The sequence below is a fragment of the Neoarius graeffei genome, chromosome 7, assembly GCF_027579695.1.
Source record: "Neoarius graeffei isolate fNeoGra1 chromosome 7, fNeoGra1.pri, whole genome shotgun sequence".
Lineage (NCBI taxonomy): Eukaryota > Metazoa > Chordata > Actinopteri > Siluriformes > Ariidae > Neoarius > Neoarius graeffei.
In genome coordinates this window covers 42,995,256-43,012,143 of record NC_083575.1, presented here as the reverse complement: position 1 = coordinate 43,012,143, position 16,888 = coordinate 42,995,256, and the positions used below count along the sequence as shown (strand labels likewise).

The 16,888-nt window shown below is 39.6% G+C and overlaps 1 protein-coding gene across 1 annotated transcript in view; it reads right to left on the bottom strand.

Annotated features, from left to right (window-relative positions):
- LOC132888854 (sodium-driven chloride bicarbonate exchanger-like) overlaps positions 1-16,888 on the bottom strand; it is a 168,007-nt gene that overhangs the window by 62,150 nt on the left and 88,969 nt on the right. The window contains exons 15-18 of the mRNA XM_060924948.1: positions 8,359-8,447; positions 8,044-8,201; positions 7,740-7,827; positions 7,513-7,659 (exon numbers count right to left, since the gene is read on the bottom strand). Of these exons, the coding sequence (XP_060780931.1) occupies positions 7,513-7,659; positions 7,740-7,827; positions 8,044-8,201; positions 8,359-8,447 (482 nt within the window). The remainder of the gene's footprint in view (positions 1-7,512; positions 7,660-7,739; positions 7,828-8,043; positions 8,202-8,358; positions 8,448-16,888) is intronic.

Here is a 16,888-nt window from a genome sequence, read left to right as displayed (position 1 = left end):
AAGGTACAGGAGAGGCAGGCAAGAGGCAGAGTCGACAGGACAGAAGGCAGATCAGGTTACCAGGGCTGGAGAGCAGACAGAGTCAGACGGAACAGAATATCGTCAGGAGTCAGAGTAGTAGAAACACAGAGCAGGCTATCATGCTGGAAGTTGCAGACGATCTGACACAGAAGCTTGGGAGGACTGCAGCTTAAATACACAGGGGGGAAGCAGGTGATCGGCAACAGCCAATGACAGTCACTGGAAGTTAATAAGAGGAAGTGAGTGCGGGCGTGGCCGGTAATGCTGAGTGGAGATGTTACCTGAAGAGAGAAGCCCACAGGTACTGTAGGACCATGACATCTCTAGACACAAATGGTCCTTTGCATGATGAAGTCATTCATGAAAAAATATATAATAAAACAATTACACTGACAGTAAGCTGATAAATTGCATTAATAAAAAAAATTAAAGTGGGATCACAGATTGAGACAACTCAAAATATTTTACTTGACATACTGATAACAGATAAATCAAGAAACTAGGATCACCGTTAACTAAAAACCCATCTCATATATATGCAATATAATAGCATATATAATATCTCAATATAATATTGAGAGTACTGATAAATTAATAGGGATAAATTAATATTCAGTAATACTTACTGAGCCTGTAATGACAATACTCATAACTGACTGTTTAAAAATATTACTCTATATCCATATTTTTTAGTACACCACAAACTCATGAAACAATGTTTCCTAACAGAACACACTCTCAAACAGACTAGAATAGTTTAACTTTGATTGTAATGACAGTCCTGAATATTCCTTGCAGATCAGTCATTGCGCGCTCTCAGACTACCTAGAAACGCTGCTCGATATCGCCATTATGACAGAGCATCATAAGTTGTTTAGTGTTGGTCTCCATGAGACTGAATCTTCTGTCATTTAGAAGATGTTTATACATGGAAAAGGAGCGCTCAACGTCCACACTCGCCACTGGCGACCATATGGCGTCCTTGGCCACCAGAGCATTCGTTTCTTTTTCGCGGTCGCCATTCTGGTTGCGACACGAGGAGCGAATCTGTAAACAAGCAGCTCACTGGCTGGCTAGGTGTGCCACAAGCCAATCACAATCACCGACAAAGCTGCCTTGACTGGAAAGGCATGTCGGCTTGGGCGTTAGCGGCAGTTATGCAGAAGCCTTCTGTGGCAGTTACACTTTGACACGCGAGCAATGTTTCACTATAAAAATTCCGTAATTTCTGTCCGTTTTCCGCAATCGCGGAAAATCATTGGCCCTATGAGAGCGAGACAGTGAGAGAGCCACCCCTATACCCCCCCCCCCAAAAAAAAAAATCTTAACGGATTTACACGATTTGGAAAAATGACTTTTTCAGAACCGAAAAAAAAAGGAGCTTCCGGCACATGCCGGAAAATTTGCACCCATGCAGGATCCCTCCCTCATGGAAAGAGGCTATTATTTCCGTCATTCCAAAGGAAGGTAAAGATAAAGAATATTGTTGTAATTACAGACCAATATCAATTTTAAATGTGGATTATAAACTCTACACCTCCATTATAACTAAGAGGTTAGAGACATTTATGCAGGATTTAATCGATGAGGATCAGACCGGCTTTATTAAAAAAAGGCAAACGCAAGATAACATAAGGAGTCTACATATCATTGAAAAGGTACAAAAGAAGGGAGAAAGTGTAATTCTGGTAAGTATAGATGCAGAAAAGGCTTTTGAAAGCATGAATTGGGCATTTCTGTATAAGGTATTGAAAAAATTCGGATTTAATGAGGATTCTGTGAACTGTATTAGGTCAATATATCAGGAACCAATGGCAAGGATCAAAATAAATGGTAATTTGACGACTCGATTCAATCTGGAAAGGGGAACAAGGCAGGGTTGTTGCCTCTCACCAAGCCTCTTTGCGCTGTTTGTCGAACCATTAGCTCAGATGATTAGGCAAGAGGAAGAAATTAAAGGGGTGACAATAGGACAGGAGGAACACAAGATAGAGTTGTTCGTGGATGATATATTAATCTTCCTAAAACAACCTAATGAAGGTTTTCCAAAAATTATGAGACTATTAGAGAACTATGGATTCTATTCAGGATACAAATACTGTCTGATTTTCTTCCTATTGCTGTTGGTGTACCTCAGGGTTCGATACTTGGTCCATTGTCATTTATTATCTTTATTAACGACCTCCCACTTGATGTGTCTAACACCACACTTGAGATATATGCTGATGATACCACTCAAGTCGCCTGTGGAAAGACGATCGATGAAATCGAATCCTCACTTAGCGAAGAACTCAACCAAATTTGTAGTTGGGCGAAGGAAAGCAAAATGGTTCTGAACCAAGGTAAAACTAAATCAATGCTTATCTGCAGTAAACCAAATCTAAGAAAGGTTAATGGACGCGATTTAAATGTAACAGCAGGTCAACATTTAATTGATAGCATAGACAATGGTAAACTCCTTGGCATTAGATTAGATAGCTCTTTATCTTGGGACAACCATATCACATACATACATAGTAAAGTTTCCAAAAGACTTGGCCTTCTGAAAAGAACTAAGAAGTTCCTATCTACAAAACCCAGAACTCTTTATTACAAGACCCTGATTCAACCCTTACTGGATTATGGTGCAGTCGCCTGGGGGTCCCTGATAAAAAAAACAGCACACTCAGGAACTTATCCGGCTCCAAAAAAGATGCGCAAGAATAATTCTAGATAAAAGATGGGATGAACCATCAGAACCACTTTTTAAAGAACTAAAAATAATTACGTTTGATAAAAGAGTGAGTTATTTACAATTATTACTTGTATTCAAAGCCATGAATGGCATGGCACTGGACTATATTAGAAGGATAACAAGTGCAGTTATACTCACAGTAGGCAAACAAGGAACTCTATTAGTTGTAATTTTATCCTGCCAAAAGTAAGAACGACAATGGCAAAACATAGTTTTAGTTTCGTAGCAGCAAAGAATTGGAACACTTTACCGAAAACAAAACAAAACAATGCAATTCCTCCTTAGTGTTCAAAACAATCTTGAAGAACCATTTTTTAAAATTTGTGATTCAATTTTTTAGGTTATAATATGATTATTTAATAATTTCATGATTTTTGTAATTTTTTATTTTGGGGTTAATTTTTTTCTTTTCTTTCTTTTTTTTTTTGTTGAGGACCATGTGTAAATTATTGTAAGATATCTAATGTTTTTTTCCTCATTAAAAATAAGTTAAAAAAATAAAAATACAAAATTAATGTCACAAAAACACAGATTTTGTCAAACTATTCTCCATCACAAGAGATAAAGGAAACTTATAAGCTCAAGTGGAATGCTAAATCAATAAAATATTTAGGGGTAAATGTCACAAAAGGATTAGACAAGCTTTATGATGCGAATTACACAAAACTAAATCAAGAAATTAGGAGGGACTTGGAGAGATGGTCAATAACTAGTTTGGATTTTAGCTCAAGGATAGAAATAATTAAGATAAATAGTCTACCAAGGCTTTTATATATGTTCCAATCATTGCCAGTGATGATCCCACAAAAACAATTCATTGAATGGGATAAGTGGATATCGAAGTTTATATGGAGAGGAAAGAAACCCAGGATCAGATACAAAACTCTGCAGCTCCCAAAGGACAAAGGAGGTCTGGCTTTACCAAGCCTTAGGGAATACTTTTACGCTGCACAAATAAGACCTCTGATATATTGGTGCAAGGATGAGTATGTTGCAAGATGGAAAAGTATAGAAATAGGGCAAAAAGACATTGAAATACGAAACTTAATTGCACACAAAGGATTACTCCGCAAGTTAGGTAACCAATTGGACTCAATAACCAAAACTACAGTAGGAATATGGAAAAAGGTTGTTGAAAGATATAAATTGGAGAAAGAAATAAAGATTTTGAGTTGGTTCGCTTTTGATTCGAGGTTTATACCTGGTACGAATGATAAGGGGTTTAAGCATTGGATGAAAAAAGGCATTACAGCGATATGTACCATGGTCGAACGGGGGAAGCTGCAGAGTTTTGAAAAGTTAAGGGATACATTTGGATTGGATGAACATGATCAATACCGATACAGACAAATAAGGGATTATTATGAGAAAGAGATAAAAACTGACACTGATAATGAAGTTATTGATGTGTTTTTGAAAGCTTATGGGGGGAAAAATGTAAAGTAATCTCAGCCCTTTACAAAGGTTTCTTGTCATGTAGGAAGACCTCCTCTCTTTATATCAAAGAAAAATGGGAAAAAGAGTTGAAGGAGCAGATAACTGAGGAGGAATGATTTAATATTTGTAAAACGCAGTGCACAGCCACTCGCTCCAGGATCTGGAGAGAATTAAATTGGAAAAATGTAGTCAGATTTTTTTATAACTCCAAACATTAGGAAGGTAACTGAATGTAGCCAGCAACCATGCTGGAGGCTATGTGGACACATGGATGTAGCCCATATGCATATTTTCTGGTCTTGCCTAAAGATAATAGGATATTGGGATAAAATATGGCGGGGTTTAAGAAAAATAATAGGATATGAGATACCCAAATCTTGTAAGATACTTTATTTGGGAAATTTGACACAAGATATAATACAAAAAGAGGATGAGTATCTTATTAAAGTTCTGCTATCAGCAAGTAAAAAAGCAATAACAAGGTTATGGTATAGAGCAGAACCTCCGACAGTGGAGCAGTGGGTGTGCACTGTGAAGAAATATTTGTAATGGAAAAAATTACACATAAACTACGATTACAAGAGGCACAATTTCAGGAAAAATGGGAGAAATGGACAGCTTATAGAACACAGCAGGACGACACCACCACCATCACTGGACAATAAGGACACTGATGTGAGAATAATTGCTTTGTGAAGTGTGTAAAACCGGACACTGTAATTGGTGAAAGAAAATTTTAATAAAAAATAAGTTACAAAAAAAAATAATTACAGTCAGGGATTGAAAGGGAAGCAAGCATGGCTGGAAACACATGTGGCTAAGAAGAGAGAGAACTTTCTCTGGTATACTCTCTCCGGTATACCTACTGGAAAAGGACAGAACCAGGTCTTACTGCACTGTTCTCTGGCAGTTTAAGGAGCAAGTCCAGCCAGCTCATAAACCACAAGTGCTCTAATAAGCCAGGTGATTTACTTACAACACATGGGTCATCCAGTCATGACTACCACCCTCTTTAACTGTAAACACAGGACAACCTGCTGACAGTGAGTGGTTACACATGAAGTGCCATCAGGTGCTTGTTCACTTGCTCTTTAATAGATTAAAGACTCTGATTATTCAGTTTGCCTACAACTAGGTTGTTCCACAGCCTTATTGAAGAATGAAGGAAGGTTCTGTCCAGTCCAGATGTTCTGGCTTTTGGCATTGTCAGGGCATGAGTAGGCATAGAAGTGCCAGTACGGGTAGTTCTACAGGACACATACTGTAGTCCTTTTGTGATGTTTACTACTTGTGCTTTGCAGATTACTCTTAATAAAGAACCCGCTGAGATTTTGCACTTGTGTCCTGCCTCACAACACACGTTACAGTATTTAAGTGCTGATACAGGAGCAGATAAACTTGCGACCGAACACTGCAACGAGTGAAAACCAGTGAAAATAGGAAGAAGGTAGAACATAAAGTGCTGTTCAAAGAAAACAGAAGTACCTGGTGCTACTTATTTAATCAATCTGTATTTTTATTGATGCACTCACCTATTTTATAAAAGCATCCATTAGAGTTAATATGTTTCATATATATAAAATTAGTAACATTTATAGAACTCAACCCCAAAATCCCTTCCTTGGACACCCTCTGGATGGCAGACATGTGCAAATAACCTCATTTCACATATTTTCCATTCTTACTCTCCGCATAAACGTGTATTTTAATCTCTGTAATATAAATATTATTTTTACTAATGTTTTACAAACACTTTTTGTGTTTATTGCAGAATTTGAGACCAGGTCAACAAAAGTATCATGTTACAACAATTATTTTTCGTATTGTTGAACTTTTTTTTTTTTTTGGGGGGGGGGGGGGGGGGGTATGGGTCAGTTTACCCCAAACATACCAAAAGAGTTAGTTTCTATAAGGATGGTGTGTTCAGTACACTGCATGTATGTGAATGCTTTAAAACCTTTTCTACTTTAAGGCTCACCTATTCATACTTATAACGAGTCGGGGCCCACTAAAAAAGATCCCCAATTATTTTGGCTCATCTATTCTATTAGAATCTAATAATCTATTGTAAAGTGTATTAATGGGATGCAGCATCACTCCCTGTTACAGATGGGAGCCCAGGAATTAAATAAAGGTATTGTATTTAAAACTGTATGGATGTGCCAGAAGCCAAACCATGCATGCAGGTCATTCTCAGCCAAAAAGGATTAATGATCCAAAAGTGGAGTCTGGTCCATTAACACAAGAACTTATTGCCATGTTTGTGTACAGAAAACAAGCAAGTTATTAAAACCAAGAAGTACACTCAAAAGAAGTGGATATAGAAACCACTCAATGGGATTAGATCCTTACACACTAACAAAGAAGTATTTTTCCTATGAAAGAAAAAAATTACCACCTAAATTTGACATTAGTAGAATAAAATTTGATCCTATTATAGCTGTAACTACATACAAGGACAATAATTATGTGTGCTATTAATTAACTTAATGTGAAGATAATTAACAGATAATCAACAGATTTTAAGGTTTTTTAAAAGATTGTGTATATTTTTAGTCTTTTGTATTTCTAATTATTTGTATCTGTACATGCACAACCCCAACTTATCGTCTTTACATAAAGTTATTCATTCATTCATTCATTCATTCATTATGAGTTGGAAAATGATCCATCCGTTGAGTTCCCCAACATCTCAAACTACCTGCTGCTGCAGACATCATTCTACACGGACACAGATGGAAACCTGGAAGAGCATGGAGGAGAACAACTTTTTTTTTAATATGTGGCTGGGTTAAAGATCTGGGGATCAGGACACTACAAGATAAATCCTGTATAATTTCTGCCAGAGTAAGGAGGAATTTCTGGGCTTTTTGTCTGCGCCTTTGCGGTGGTTGCTAGGATACAAGTTTTAGTATCGCGTGTAAACAAACCACAGCCACTCGATTCTCAGTCCTCCCTGCTCTTCTCTTCCAGCAGGCATCATGGATTCATAGAATTTACCCACAAACATATTTACTTATTCTGCGCACTCTTTGTGTGTGCACGCGCTGTGTGTGTGTGTGTGTGTGTGTGTGTGTGTGTGTGCGCGCACGCGTGGGTGAAATGCAGAGGAGGAATGTGACAAAATTAAAGGCTTGTTCTTCTTAATTTACCCACAAATGTATTTATTCCACTTGAAAAGTGTTCAGCAAACCAGCTACCGGATTTGGGACCCTACGACATCCTGAACTATTTAATATTTGGCTTCAAACTTAAAAAAACATTCGTGGCGCACTAGCTGGTGTTTCCCAGTGGTTGAGAAACACTGCTTTAGGCTTCACCTGAGAGGGCACGTTCTTGGGTGGCTCTATTCTGATGGTGGGATCCCACTCTCCTGGTGGCAGCACTGTCAACTGGTCCAAAAACTCATCAATTCCAGCAATCAAATCACTGCGGTCCTTTGCCTTATATGCTACACTGTGGAACACCTTGGAAGGAAGTGAAACAGACAACAATTAGTGCAAAGGCAAAAAAGAGAGATGGTGGAATGCTGTGAAATGGTGCTGACCTCATCTGTCATTAGTGTGCCAATGGAGCGTCCGATCTCGTGGTACTGAGGCCCTTTTCCCATCGGTCCCAGCAGTATAAATAGAAATCTAAAGATAAACACACACAAAACAAAACCATGGGACAAAACATACAGCAGGCTGAATGAGATTACATCAACCATTTCCAAATATTTTATGTAAATTCATTTTAAAAGGTTACTCGACATTGGACATGGAAGATATACTGTATTTTATATGAGTATGATTCTCCCATTACTCCAAATTTGTGCTCTTAAGAGTATGCATGGTCTTCCTGGTTCACACCTGGTGGTGATGGGGACTTCAGTCAGGCCACCGAACAGCACAGCTGGAGAAAGCCGCACAAACGCCACCACTGGTTTCTCCAGGAACTCCAGTTCTCCAACCAAGATGTTTGACGCTTCTGCTCCTGGTGGGATCTTCTTCATAAAATGGAGATCGATCTGCAGATTTCACACAACGTGCAGTTACATCCCTACTCTTAACCTCTTGTTCAACTGGAATAGTATTGCCACACCACACAGTATAGGGTTTAACTCACCAGCAATGCTTTGACATTCCTCATGTCGAGTAGTGTGTGTGTGTAGGAATGAGATTTACCTTACTGAAATCCACTGCACTGTTCTCTTGACTGCCATCGCTTCGGCCTTCTGTGCAGGACAGCTGTGATTGAGGTGACACCATCTGACCTGAGAACAGCAAAGAACACTACTAGTTCGTCACCACGGTGATCCTAACACTACCTAATGAATCATAACAACATATACCTGGTACACGGGTTCAAGAATCAAAGGATCAAGAATGAGACTTCAGCATTTGTTAGAGAGTTGGATATTTCTCATCACTAAATGTGGCCAAGGACTGACTACTTTTATACAAAGGCATAAAAGACTGATGCTGCAAATGATTAATTTACAAGCACCCAAGATAATCTTATTCACTGACTCTTTCAAGCAAACTTGGTGGATTAAAAAGACTAGATCAGTGTTTAAGTTTTCCATTAGAAACTCGCATATGGTCGAGTGTGATGAGCCAATCAGATTCTAAAGCTTGGGGCCAAATAACAGACATTCACATATTCAAATATTCATCAATTCACACCAACAGCAAACATGCAGGTTTCAGCACCAGATACTGGACAGCTCCCTGAAAGATACAGTACGGCACGGTGGTGTAAGTGGTTAGAACTGTTGCTTCACAGCAAGAAGGTTCTGGGTTCAAGCCCAGTGGCTGACGGGGGCCTTTCTGTGTGGAGTTTGCATGTTCTTCCTGTGTCTGCATGGGTTCCTCCGGGTGCTCTGGTTTCCCCCACAGTCCAAAGACATGCAGTTAGGTTAACATGGGACAGCCTTGGGTTGAAGTGCCCAAGAGTGGCGGCGTGCAAGTACGCAGCGGCTTTGCTCTCCTATGACGAACTAAATTTTGTTGTACTTTTGTGCAATGACAATAAAAGCCTTCTTCTTCTTCTACACTGAGCCTGGTTTACTGAGCTTGTTTTCAGGCAAATTATGGCACATTTAGTGCAAAAATGAATGTATGAAACCTAAGTTTCTAAGCACTCTATAAATGGCAACACCCAAAGTGTACTTCTCTCCTTCATACACATTTTTCCCAACTAATGTTTGGACTTCAAGTGTGATTTACGTATTTCGTCATCCACTCTCCATTCAGACTGTGAAATACAGTAAACTATTTTACAAACAAAATGTTTCAATAATGGCTGCTTTTGTCATCCAGATCAGCAAACCCTGATCACAGCGCACATGTCAAGAAAGTATACATCCAAGTTACTCACATCTAACAAACAAATTAACTCGAAACAGGACTATGGTGCCATTTCTTTTCCAAATATTTTTTCTAAAGGTGTTGCAGTAAACTACAGGCAAAATGGAATACAGCCTAATTACAACTACATACTTGATTACAGAGTTTCTGTATACAGCAGCCTTTTCTTTCGCACTAAAACCAACTGGGAAGCTAATGGTATATTGACTGTATGGTACCACTACCATGTTCTGGCACAAAAGTGTTCATTTCATAAGAGCTGCGTTTCAGAGGTGGACAGAAACGAAGTACATTTACTTGAGTACTGTACTTAAGTACACTTTTTGAGTATCTGTGCTTTACTTGAGTATTACTTTTTTTGGAAACTTATGACTTTAACTTCACTACATTTGAAAGACAAATATCGTACTTTTTACTCCACTACATTTCTATCAAGGTCCTCGTTACTCGTTACTATGAAGCAGCTTTGAAAGTGGATGTTTTTTTCTTTTCTTAAACATGATTAGTTTTTTCGCAGGTGACACTGACAGCCGATCAGTAATCACTAGGGTCACATCACATCCATAAACTATATAAAATCAAGTTCCATGATTTCACAGCAACATTATTTAACACGATCAGTTGATGGCAGAATGGAAGGAGGCGGTTCTTCTGGAGAATGCACACACCCATGGCTTTACCTAGAAGCCATGTTTCAGTTTTCTGAAAAGAATAAAGAGTTGTTTCGTTTTACATGTTTGCTTTGTTTGCCTAAAAGGAACCACATCACAGCTTACAAAAACTCGCCGTCTAACCTGCGGAAGCATATTGAGGTATGTAAATGTTTTATTCCAAAAGAAAGCTTGCAATGAAGTTGTCTGTGCTTTTAGAGCTAGTGATAACATTGCAATAGTTATGCAGTCTGGTTAGTCAAATGACTTTCTTTGGATTTGCCCACCAAGTTGCCGTAGCCTTGTCCACGGCTAACATTAACACAGCTATTTAACTTGGACACCGTTAGCATGTAAAAACAGAGTTACGCTAACATGAATAATGTTAACTTATCTGAAGTGCTTTCAGAAATATGTTTTAGCATAATCTTGCCAGATAAACAGAATGTAGAAATCTTTATTTTCTAGTAGCTGTAGCTAACCAATATGATTTTGAGTTTGAAAAGATTTTGCTAGCATGCCTGGTGGAGCTTCACTGACTAGCTAGCTTAACGTTAAACCACAATGATTCCACAGGCAGACTCATATGTGCATGAATACAGTGGTGCTTGAAAGTTTGTGAACCCTTTAGAATTTTCTATATTTCTGCATAAATATGACCTAAAACATCATCAGATTTTCACACAAGTCCTCAAAGTAGATAAAGAGAACCCAGTTAAACAAATGAGACAAAAATATTATACTTGGTCATTTATTTATTGAGGAAAATGATCCAATATTACATATCTGTGAGTGGCAAAAGTATGTGACCCTTTGCTTTCAGTATCTGGTGTGACCCCCTTGTGCAGCAATAACGGCAACTAAATGTTTCCGGTAACTGTTGATCAGTCCTGCACACTGGCTTGGAGGAATTTTAGCCCATTCCTCCGTACAGAACAGCTTTAACTCTGGGATGTTGGTGGGTTTCCTCACATGAACTGCTTGCTTCAGGTCCTTCCACAAGATTTCGATTGGATTAAGGTCAGGACTTTGACTTGGCCATTCCAAAACATTAACTTTATTCTTCTTTAACCATTCTTTGGTAGAACGACTTGTGTGCTTAGGGTCGTTGTCTTGCTGCATGACCCACCTTCTCTTGAGATTCAGTTCATGGACAGATGTCCTGACATTTTCCTTTAGAATTCGCTGGTATAATTCAGAATTCATTGTTCCATCAACGATGGCAAGCCGTCCTGGCCCAGATGCAGCAAAACAGGCCCAAACCATGATACTACCACCACCATGTTTCACAGAGGGGATAAGGTTCTTTTGCTGGAATGCAGTGTTTTCCTTTCTCCAAACATAACGCTTCTCATTTAAACCAAAAAGTTTTATTTTGGTCTCATCCGTCCACAAAGCATTTTTCAATATCCTTCTGGCTTGTCCATGTGATCTTTAGCAAACTGCAGATGAGCAGCAATGTTCTTTTTGGGGAGCAGTAACTTTCTCCTTGCAACCCTGCCATGCACACTACTGTTGTTCAGTGTTCTCCTGATGGTGGACTCATGAACATTAACATTAGCCAATGTGAGAGAGGCCTTCAGTTGCTTAGAAGTTACCCTGGGGTCCTTTGTGACCTTGCCGACTATTACATGCCTTGCTCTTGGAGTGATCTTTGTTGGTTGACCACTCCTGGGGAGGGTAACAATGGTCTTGAATTTCCTCCATTTGTACACAGTCTGTCTGACTGTGGATTGGTGGAGTCCAAACTCTTTAGAGATGGTTTTGTAACCTTTTCCAGCCTGATGAGCATCAACAACGCTTTTTCTGAGGTCCTCAGAAATCTCCTTTGTTCATGCCATGATACACTTCCACAAACGTGTGTTGTGAAGCTCAGACTTTGATAGATCCCTGTTCTTTAAATACAACAGGGTGCCCACTCACACCTGATTGTCATCCCATTGATTGAAAACACCTGACTCTAATTTCACCTTCAAATTAACTGCTAATTCTCGAGGTTCACATACTTTTGCCACTCACAGATATGTAATATTGGATCATTTTCCTCAATAAATAAATGACCCAGTATAATATTTTTGTCTTATTTGTTTAACTGGGTTCGCTTTACCTATTTTTAGGACTTGTGTGAAAATCTGATGATGTTTTAGGTCCTATTTATGCAGAAATATAGAAAATTATAAAGGGTTCACAAACTTTCAAGCACCACTGTACATACACTTGTGCGCACGCGCGCACACACACGAGACCTGTGAGATAGACAGTACTGTACTTGTCAGTCACAACAAATTGCTGGAGTTTTTTGTTTTGATGTCAGATGATGGTCTTGCACTTTTTTTTGTTTTGCTTAAAGCAGTGTTGCTGTTGGGCAGTTACTAAGCTCGAGGTGTGGACCTGGGCTTTAGTCAGGTTGGACTGCCACTTTCATTTACTGAGCAAGCTGCATTTACAGCTATTCCAGTGTCTTCCATGTGTGCACACACTGCCAGAGCTGGGTCAGAACACTACCATGCTGCTTTGTGGGGGTGGGGAGGGAGGGAGGGGAAGGGAAGGGAAGGGAAGGGAGGGAGGGAGGGAGGGAGGGAAGGAAGGAAGGAAGGAAGGAAGAAAGAAAGAAAGAAAGAAAGAAAGAAAGAAAGAAAGAAAGAAAGAAAGAAAGAAAGAAAGAAAGGCTCTTTCAGTTGTGTTTCATTTTGTAACATTTTACCAGGTGTTTATTCTACAGGTTCTACAAGTTATTCAGTAAATCCAGTCGGTTGCTTCAGAGGCATTAGGTTTTGTAAGCGGTGTGGCAATAATATAACGTTGCGCTGACAGAACATGTATTTTTAATACTTAAGTATTTTTAAAAGCAAGTACTTAAGTAAAAATTTGACTGTACAACTTTCACTTGTCTCGGAGTAACATTTGACCAGTTGGATCTGTACTTTGACTTAAGTAATGAAGTTGGGTACTTTGTCCACCTCTGCTGCATTTCCTCTTTAGTCCTGACACCTCCATGGCTGAGCATTTCCAACATTTGCAGCTCAAGCAGAGCACATTTACTAGGCAGCACTAGGTGCAGTTTGCCTGAAGTAAACGGATTGTAAGGCTAGCACATCAAGTTATGTTTCTGTCTCACTGTATCTGAATAGTGCTCATGTGATTACGCCAACTTGTCAGAAGATTACTATCACAGTAACTGAGTGAAACAAATGCTGCATTTTTAGTTAAGTGTTAGTCTGTATCAGAATTTGCCTGCTAGGGGCTGTTTCACTGGGTCCTATGTGGGCGCTGAAGGTGCTGTTTGCTGAAGGGGAACTGTTATCTGCTGGGGTTAAAGTAAGATGGGTACGTGGGAGCCAAAGCTCTGTTGAGCTCAGAGGTTTTACAGGTACAGGCAGCAGCAGCTCATGACCATAGATTTTGATGGGGCAGGTGGACATTAATGACAGTCTCAAACAAAATGATTTTGAGATGAGATCTCAAACAAAATGATATCACACTTGACTTCTGCTACAGTCTACTATCTAGTGAATTTTTTGGAGTATCCCAGCTGAGAGTCAACAAAACATGCATCTAGCCTGAAGTCGAACAGCTCTTTTTTAGTGGTTTTAGACGTACCTTCGATTGTGTTTGAAGTAATAACATTAACCAGGGTTTACAGGTTTCAGTAAAATTTCCAGGACAACGACACCTCAAAAACCACACGAAGGAAAGTGGAAAGGTTTCTTCTTTTTCTTGGCCTTTGAGTGTTAAAAGTATTTGACACAAAATTTCTGATATACGTACATTAATTATTCACTCTATAAGCTCCCTTTCCCTCTCCTAATCTTTTTGATACATCTTACAACAGAAATGATTCTGTACATCATAGACACAATGTCTGACCTTACACTTTTGTGGTAATTTATTACAATTAATTCAGACTGTTTTCTATCAAATCAAGGCAACCTCAAAGTATTTTAAATTACATCCCCCATCAAAAAATTCCCATGCAGGGATTGGCCAAGGATGGCTCATGTGACATAAAATTGTTCCACCATTGATTAAACAATGTATCTCGTGATGTCAAAAATGAAAAAAAAAAAAAAGATATGGTGTGAGTCAGTCATGGTATATCCTGGGTATACGATGAACTGACGTCATGATTTCAAGCTATACGGCCGACTCGAGTCACAGCTGTGGCTCCACGAGCATTTCTGTGTGTAGATTTACATATCATGATCATGCCTAGCGAGGCAGGCGATAGCATGGTACATGGTACATGTGGAGGTTGAAGGTTGCTCTGACGTAAACAACAACCATGGCTGCCACCAGTGAGTTTATGCCGAGATTCAATCTTAACGCTTTTAGTTTGGAATTTTTTGATGAGGGATATAAATCAAATATCCTATGGATTCTCTTCGGTGACTAGCTGCAAGTCAAAAGTCAAAGTCCCTCTCACGCCAGAATCTGGTCTTTCCAGGCAGTCTCCTGTCCCAGTACTAACCAACTCTTTAAGGCGTATGGGTGGTGCCGATCTCCGTTTCGGTAGCCCTCGGCCTCTCGCCTATACAGCTAGGGTTACAGTGGGGGGCTAGTCCTCTGGTAACCACGAGAGTTTGACTTCCCTACTCGCATCTGTATTGCAGCATGCCTTACCAGATGGTAGTAGGTACCATTTTTATGATGGTCTTTAGTATGACCCAACCTTGAGTAGAACTCACGATCTCCCGGTCAAGAGGCAGACACACTAACCACTAAGCCAACTCACGGCGGTGACTGGCTGCACCCCTCACAAAATATTACTATACCAGTCACCAAAGAGGATCCATAATTTCAACCGGAGCCTCTCAGTGCATGGTTTATTAGATTACTATAGCCAACTCTAACAGGCTGGTCATTACCTGTTATGTCCATTCCTTCTTCTCTATTCAAAATGTTTGCAGAGATCAGATTTCGACCAAAAGGGAATGGGTTCTTGAACCGATATCGTTCAGGATCATTCAGACTTCTTCAACCCTTGGTGCCAGCTAGCAAACCAGTCAGCGGCGCGGGAAGACATTGTCGGCAGGGGGTGCTGTGACGTGACCTGGGACATTTTTTTGAAGGGGGGTCTGGGGGTCTTCCCCTAGAAAATTTTGTATTTCTTAGATGCAATTTCCTGCATTTTAACCAATCAGGCGTCCGAAATCCTTTTAAGCTTGCAATTGCAATATTTCGTTAAACTGCCTACTACTTATAGGCCTAATCCGTAAAAACGACTTTTTTTTTTTGAGTGATGACGGAAGAATCTGAAGCCTGTCTGTCAATGACAATTCTCAGTTAACACGATTACGAAGGACAGGTTATTTTAGAAGCAGAAGCGCACAGCTGTGGTTTAACAGTCGCAGGTTTTACATCTGCTCTAGATAAACTGAAGGAGACGCGGATTCCACCCGATTACAGCCTTACATACCCAGATCCAGTCAAGTGAGTGTGCATTTCAAATACAGTAGTTAGTCGCACGCACGCACGCACACACACGAAACAGAACAACACTCTCGCTGGAACAACACAAACACCATGGTTCTCTCAATCAACAGACCGAAATCCATGAACCCACTCATCCTACTACTATGGGTTAGTGACACTAACTTAGCTAAATAGAACTTAGCATTCTATTGCAAAAATCACTCATAAAAGTGATGCAGCGGTATTTCACACTCTCCATTAAGAAAAGTAAAAGTAAAACATGATGAGCATGGACACACCGTTTTAAACGAACATTTTTTAAGACTGTAGTTACATCTGAGTCAACTTCAAAGCACGATGCTAGCAACACCTGCACTTGTTCAAGGCATACCAAATAGGCTCAAGTGAACACGACACAGCGGGCAAAATTAATAACCAAATTGCCTTACCTTAAAACGCTGTCTTGATCATATGACTTCTTGCAATTATTCCACTTAAATCCACACGGTTTAACACACCCAACGCAGATACCAAACTGGAAATGTGCTAACACTGTATTTCTCTACAGACGGTCGACTCGTACTCGCTTCCTGTTGTAATTTCGCGCGCTGAAAAGCTGAACGTCAACGTCACGACAAAAAAAATTCTGATGGTCAACTAGGCTACATATTAAGTTATAAGTTTTAATTAAATCCTTTTTTAAATAACTAAAATGTAGCCCTCATCATCCTACATCTAAAACATGACATATAAAATCAGCAGAGCCAAATGAAAACAAATAAATAAACAAATATATTTTCACGTAAGTTTTGTTTTATGTTCATGTCAGTTTTGAGGGTCCACCACCAGGGGGTGGTGCCGCACCCCCGGTTCGCGCGCCGGTGAAACCAGTCTGTGTTTCCAGCAGTTATGAGCAGAACCATTGTAATCAAGAACATCATAGTACAGTAGTAGCAAGATGGTGGATCACATTGATTGCCTGCAAGCTTTTGTTCTGTTGTTGCAGATGTTTGTTTTCATCCACAAAAGAAGCCAACTAATAATGATAAGAAGACATAGAAACTCTCCAAACTAATGACACACCCACTGATGCTGTCACGGTTTGTACTGAAAAAACCAGCTATCTTTTGGTTCCAGCTGGGAATCAGTTTTTCAGGTTCCAAACAAATTTGGTCAAAATGCCACCATGGGGCACAAGCAAACGTTTAGGGTGGCACAGGAACCAGGTTTTCCATGAGGCTGTCTATCTCTCATACAACCCATCTTCACAGACCAGACCAGAT